The sequence below is a fragment of the Salvia splendens genome, chromosome 10 (genome assembly GCF_004379255.2).
Source record: "Salvia splendens isolate huo1 chromosome 10, SspV2, whole genome shotgun sequence".
In the NCBI taxonomy this organism is placed as follows: Eukaryota; Viridiplantae; Streptophyta; class Magnoliopsida; order Lamiales; family Lamiaceae; genus Salvia; species Salvia splendens.
The window spans coordinates 4031042-4037773 of record NC_056041.1 but is presented as its reverse complement, the minus strand read 5'-3'; the positions used below and the strand labels follow the sequence as shown (position 1 = coordinate 4037773).

Genomic DNA, 6732 nt, shown 5'->3' with positions numbered 1-6732 from the left:
TAATGGATGGAGGGCGTAGTACCTTATAGTAAAAATAAAAATTTAGAAAAAAAAGTTATTGTCGCTTTTATGAAATAGTCACTCTTAATAATAATTATTGATTAATAAATTAAAATTCATTACTAAATGATAGTATTATTATAATCGTATTCAAATAATTTTTCTAATTAATACTAATAAATACTCCATAAATACCAGTGAAAAATACTCCGTCATCGAAAAAAAGGGATAAATACACCATAAATACCAGTAAAAAAATACGTATTGAAAAAGGGATAGATACCCAGCTGCAATAATAGCGAGTATATACCACGCTCCATCGTTATCATTTTCCACTCTGTCATCGTCATCACTGTAAACTGGTGCACTCAAGTGGGACCCACATCTCTCTCTCTCTAACTATACACATCTCGGCATATGCATATGCATATGCAATATATGATCTTCATATGCCTCATTAATTTATGTTACTATTATTCAGAAAAAGGATGGATTCTTTCATAAAAAAGCAACCTTTATTTGTTGATCTTTGATTCTTTTCCCTTAACCCTCCCTTCGATTCGTTCACCCAAGCTTTGTCCTTTACTCAGATACACTCACAAAACTCAGATGTTCAGTATTTTGCTCTCCTCTTTTGTGCATAAAGCCTTCTGCTTTCTACAAAGGTAAAATTTTTTCATGCATTTCTTCATATTTTTGCCCATCTTAGCTTTTGTACCCGTGCGTTTCTTTTAACCTACTTATTAGATTCATGTAATGGAGATGGATTGAAATTGGTTTGGTTCCCTATTAGTAATTGTTTGACCATTGTTGTCTCCGAGCCTATGCAGCTTTACTGGACTCTTGAATTTTGTTACTATTTGATTAGTCTCTGTTATTAAATTCCTTCAATTTTGATGGCATTTTGAACAATTTTGATGGATTATGCTGACCTGCCAACTGCTCATTTTCTTCAACTTTCCTTAAGTTTTCTTTTGTTATTCAAAGTCGTGTTACGCCCCTTTCCTTTCATAGATTGTTGGATATTAGGGAAGCTTCTATATTGATTTTTGGGATACTATTGAACTGTGGCCTTGGTTTAAGATTGTATAGGTAGGCTGATTGGATAACTGGAGTGTGAAAAGATGGATGAAAATGGGGGTGAGAATTGGAGGGAGATGGTGAGGAAAATGCTTCCTCCAGGGGCTCCCTTTCCCGAAGAAGATAGCATGGATTATTCGATAGCGTTAGAGTATAAGGGCCCTCCGGTTTCGTACGAGCTCCCAAGAATAGAACCTGTTGAAACCAATGCAGATGCAGTTTTAGTAGCTGAGCCTGATTCGGAACATAGAAGTTCAGTGAGTAGTGAGACAGCTCGTGCACTAGAACCAATTCGTTTGCCTGTTTCTCGTATTGCAACAGTTACCCGTCCTCCTAATCAAAGTCCTAGAATGTCAGGAAGTTCTGAGTCCGTGGTGTCAGTTCTGCAGAATGCTGATTCTTCTTCGCCTTCCCCTTCAGCTTCCCCCGCTTCAGCGTATAGTCAGCGCAGTAATGCTCGTGGGGGCCCTGCTAACGAACGAAGGAGGGCCACAGTCGTCACCTTTAACACTTTTGATAGGTCGGATAGGAGGGTGGCGGATGCGGAGAAACAAGTATATCCGGAATTTGTTGGTGTCACCAAAGAAAAAAAGAAGAGAAAACAGACTAGATTCTGTCTTAGGTGTGGAAGAGGGAAGTGGGAAACCAAGGAGTCCTGTCTGGTTTGTGGTGCAAAGTATTGTAGTAACTGTGTCCTAAGATCAATGGGGTCGATGCCGGAGGGGCGCAAGTGTGTTGCTTGTATTGGTGAGCCCATTGATGAGTCGAACCGTGCCAAATTAGGTAAACATTCACGGGTTTTGTCACACTTGCTGAGTCCTTTAGAAGTCAAGCATATAATGAGAGCTGAAAGAGAATGCTCAGCTAATCAGCTTCGACCGGAGCAGCTGATTGTGAACGGATATCCTTTGAAACCTGAGGAGATGTCTGAACTCCTTGGATGCCCTCTTCCACCCAGGAAACTGAAGCCAGGCGTGTACTGGTACGACAAGGAATCAGGTCTTTGGGGAAAGGTAATTTCTTGTGTTACAAATCGATTGACACATTTATGTCAATACTCCCTCGAATCTGAGATTGCTTATGCTAATTTAACAGGATGGAGAAAAGCCTGATAAAATCGTTAGTTCAAACTTGAACTTCACGGGGAAGCTTAGTCCTCATGCAAGTAACGGGAACACTGAGGTATACATGAATGGTCGAGAAATCACCAAACTTGAGCTGAGAGTGCTAAAGGTTGGTCCATGTTTATAACTCAACATACTTGTTAGATGCTGGAATACATTTAAACATTTCTGTTTGCATATTTACATGTTGATAAGTTCTTTCTTGTTGTATGTGACTCAGCTTGCCAACGTGCAATGTCCTCGTGATACTCATTTTTGGGTTTACGATGATGGTCGGTATGAGGAGGAAGGCCAGAATAATATCAGAGGCAATATATGGGAAAAGGTATGTTTCAAGGATATTTATTAGATTTATGCTGCAATATTTGAATACTTGACCAATGGTTTGAATCATATTTTGCTAGGCATCAACTCGATTCGTCTCTTCCTTGTTCTCTTTGCCTGTTCCCCAAGGTCAGCCTCATGGACACCGGGATGAGCCTAGCAGCTATGCTACAGTATCAAATTATCTTGAGCAGAAAAAGATCCAGAAGCTTCTTCTACTCGGCATTCCAGGCTCTGGGACGAGCACTATGTTCAAGCAGGTAATATCCGGATCAAATTTTCTTTGAAAGATACTATGGCTGGAACTTTAGAAACAAAAAAGATAACTCAAATGTCTTAAAAAGTGCATTCAATAGCTCTGTTTATCATAAATTTTTCTTCTATTCTTCTTATTAATCAGCTTCTTTACTCCATTTCATTTTGTGTTGGCAGGCCAAATTTTTGTATGGGAACAAGTTTACATCTGAAGAACTACAGGAAATCAAGCTTATGATCCAAAGCAATATGTACAAGTATCTCAGCATTCTGCTCGATGGCCGAGAGCGGTTTGAGGAGGCTGTATTAGGAACCAACGGGTCGAGATCAGATGAACAGATCTCTGAATCAGGTATTTTGCTATCACATTCATGGTTCCTCTCACTTTTACATTTTCGTCGTGATTCGAACGCCGTGATTAAGTGTGACTCCATGCAGAGGAAGGTGCTGACTCCAGCGAACACAGTCAATGTGTATATTCGCTCAATCCAAAGTTGAAGCATTTTTCTGACTGGCTCCTCGATATCATTGCCACTGGTGATTTGGAGGCATTCTTCCCTGCTGCAACACGGGAGTATGCACCACTTGTTGAAGAAATTTGGAGAGATCCTGCTGTACAAGAGACATACAAGCGAAGGGATGAACTTCCCTCTCTACCTGATGTAACCGAGTACTTCCTAAGCAGGGTAACAACCTTCATAGCTTCTTATCGTCGTAGATTGAGATATCTTGCCTTGTTTTTGGAACATCATCTTCATGTACTTACCCTGATGTCAGCTTGCTCTTATTTGTATGCACAGGCTGTCGAGATTTCAAGCAACGAGTACGAACCTACTGATCGTGATATACTCTATGCTGAGGGGGTCACGCAAGGGAATGGTCTGGCCTTTATGGAGTTCTCCCTCGATGATCGTAGCCCCATGTCAGAAACCTACACAGATAATTTGGATGGCCCGTTGCCGTCTCCAACCAAGTAAGAGTTGAGATGGATATACCGTTAAACACTTGAGATGGATATGAACAATCTTTCATCATGTTCGTATGCTTGCAAGAATGATTATCTGAAGTTTCGACTGCATTTTTCGTTTCTTGGTATCCTAGGTACCAACTGATCAGAGTGAACGCCAGGGGGATGAACGAAGGATGCAAGTGGGTGGAAATGTTTGAGGACGTCCGAGCAGTGGTTTTCTGTGTCGCCCTCAGCGACTACGATCAGGTGTGGGCTCCACCCGAGGGCAGCGGCAGCAGTGAGTTGCTCCAGAACAAGATGATCCAAAGCAGAGGCCTTTTCGAGTCGATGATCAAACACCCTTGTTTCAGTGACACCCCATTCGTGCTGATTCTGAACAAGTACGATCTCTTTGAGGAGAAGATCAACCGCGTTCATCTAGGGACGTGTGAGTGGTTCACGGATTTCAACCCCGTGGCCCCCATCCGAACACAGCACAACAATCAGTCCCTAGCGCAGCACGCTTACTACTTTGTAGCCGTCAAGTTCAAGGAGCTGTACGCTTCCCTGACGGGACGGAAGCTGTTCGTGTGGCAAACTCGGGCGAGGGACCGGGTGACAGTGGACGAGGCGTTCAAATACACGATGGAGGTGGTTAGATGGGATGATGACAAGGAAGACAACTACTATGGTGGTGGAGAAGACTCATTTTACAGCACAACAGATGTGAGCTCATCACCCTTCATTCCACATGACTGAAATCCCATTTTTCCACTGCTTGATTGTGACTTTTCTTCCTTTTATCTTATCTTTTGGATTGTAAATAGGTGAATATATTTGATGCTGATTTTTCTTTAGATTAATTATAACTGTAACATTTTTCTATACATGTATTTTTCTTCTGTATGGAGGGATTTTATTGATATAGTTTCAATGATGATAATGATAGAAAAATGAAATAAATTAAAGAGAAAAAAAGCAAGACCAAATATTAGGTGGACAAATGTGGTAAAGGGCGGTGAAGCCCACATGTTTATATCACAATAACCAATCTCCGGCCGACGAATATGGCTGAGCAACCAACCTCATCCAGCCAGTTACTGCAGCATCAGCCGCCTCCACCGGAGCCGCCGCGCTGAAAGCCGCCATTTCGGCGAAACAATTCAGTTTTCCAATGCGATCCGCTCTGTGAAGCCGGAGCTGGAAAAGTTAGGGTTTACGGTTAGCGAAGCCTCTTTCTGCGGGAAAGGTCCTTGGGTGCACTGCACCAAGTGTGAAATTACACGATTCTGCTGGAAAGGACAATGTGATTATCTTTGTGGCGGATGGAAGGTTCCATTTGGAGGCATTTATGATTGCAAATCCGGATATTAGGGCGTTTAGGTATGATGCTTATTTGGGGAAGTTGTTCTTGGAGGAGTATGATCATGAGGGGATGTAGGAGAAAAGGAGAAAAGCCATAGAGAGAGCGAAAGGGGTGAAAACTTGGGGTATTGTGCTGGGGACCTTAGGCAGACAAGGGAATCCGGCGGTGTTGAAGAGGTTGGAAGGGACAAAGGGTTGGATTATATGGTTGTTTTGATATCCGAAGAAGATTGAGCTATTCGGTGATGCAGTGGAGGCTTGGTTTCAGATTGCGTGCCCCAGACTGTCTATTGATTGGGGCGATGCGTTTAAGAAGCCGTTGTTGACATCCTTCGAGGCTGAGATTGTACTGGGGGATTTGGCTGGGTGGTGGGAGAGGAAATCAGCATGTGATGACAGTTGGGAGCTAGGGAGCCAAGAAAGAAGGTTGTTGTGGAAATGAGAATGTGCAGAATGGTGTCGATTATCCAATGGATTATTATGCACAAGATGGAGGAGAGTGGAATTCTTCTTACTCAAAGAATCTTGCTCGTGGGAAGAATGATCAGTGTTGCAATGGAAGTAGTGTGAGATGTTAGAGATTTGGATGAGTTTTACTTTAACAAATTGAAGTTTGGATTTTTTTTTGTTCCGGCTTATCCTTGTGTCAAATTTTGTTTTATGTCCCTGTTTGTTTACTTAATATTTGTGCTTGAAATTATAGGATTGGGGATCATATGCAATTACTAGTAATACATTGGAAGATTTTTGAAGTTTTTGGTGTTTGTGAAGTTTGTGGTTGCTATGCTTTAGTTGTGCTTTGAAATGTGTTTACATTTGAGAGACAATTGCAACAGCCAAAATGGAGTATGTTGATTTATGCCAGTTTAGATTGAGAGTTGAAACTGGTGTCTGAGTAGAGAGAGCTTCCATGTGCTTTGTGAACAAGAGATGCATGTATTTGAACTTTGAGGGCTGTCTGATAATGAACAAGAAAGAAAATGACTGGCTTGATTAGAGTAGCATGTAGTGCCAACAATTTCACCAATCTCTTTAGGCTGGTGAGGTTGATTTCAGGTTGCTTACACAGAATGTGAGAATGATGGTGTGATAGAGAGGGTATGACATGCATTATTACCAAAGCTGTAGTTATACATGTACTGTCAGTCAGTTTGAGTGTATGAGTAGATATTTTGGATAGAAGTTGGTGGTGGCGGTGTGCAATTAAAAATAGGTGATAGCGATAATGGGAGCAGAAGCGTGAGTTAGTGCTCCTAATGGGAATTCAATTCACATACTCTTTCAAATACTACTACAACCGCTTCCAGATTAGTATGATTCAACTTAAATCTACCAATTCCAATTGGAATCCACTTTGGATCTAAACTTGTGGTTTCTCTGCAGGAACAGCACAGCTGATGAATATGCAGAGTTTAAAAAGTAATTGTACGATTGTATTTTTATGGCCTTTCGAGGCTTGAACTAATAATAGTTATAGACGTGACCTAATCTAACTAATTTGTCCACACACACACACTACCACTCACTCTCTTCTACCCAAATCTACCGTTTCATTTTGTGTCAATGTTTATGCACCCAAATTTAATGGATACCAAACCCAACTTCAAAAATTCTTTCCTCAAATAAACACCCTTG

General features: G+C 41.4%; 1 protein-coding gene and 1 pseudogene across 2 annotated transcripts; both read left to right on the top strand.

The window, feature by feature from the left end:
• The first annotated feature begins 361 nt into the window (after positions 1-361).
• On the top strand, positions 362-4638 carry LOC121752403 (extra-large guanine nucleotide-binding protein 3-like). 2 transcript variants are annotated; one of them, XM_042147464.1, is made up of 9 exons: positions 362-665; positions 1093-2093; positions 2176-2313; positions 2425-2529; positions 2609-2788; positions 2961-3135; positions 3222-3469; positions 3584-3756; positions 3885-4638. In XM_042147464.1, exons 2-9 carry the CDS (start codon positions 1125-1127, stop codon positions 4489-4491), a joined length of 2595 nt encoding a protein of 864 aa, XP_042003398.1. In that variant the 5' UTR covers positions 362-665; positions 1093-1124; the 3' UTR covers positions 4492-4638. The 2 variants fall into 2 exon arrangements, with proteins under 2 accessions (XP_042003398.1, XP_042003397.1); XM_042147463.1 differs by having other exon boundaries at positions 1084-2093.
• Positions 4639-4782: 144 nt separating this feature from the next.
• Positions 4783-5787, top strand: LOC121751808 (annotated as a pseudogene).
• The last annotated feature ends 945 nt before the right edge of the window (positions 5788-6732 follow it).

Coding starts and splice junctions, on each gene's coding strand:
- LOC121752403 (XM_042147464.1), top strand. CDS start 1,125: ATGGATGAAAATGGGGGTGAGAATTGGAGGGAGATGGTGAGGAAAATG. Junction 2,530..2,608: donor GAGGCAATATATGGGAAAAG/GTATGTTTCAAG, acceptor ATATTTTGCTAG/GCATCAACTCGATTCGTCTC. Junction 3,470..3,583: donor CCGAGTACTTCCTAAGCAGG/GTAACAACCTTC, acceptor TTGTATGCACAG/GCTGTCGAGATTTCAAGCAA.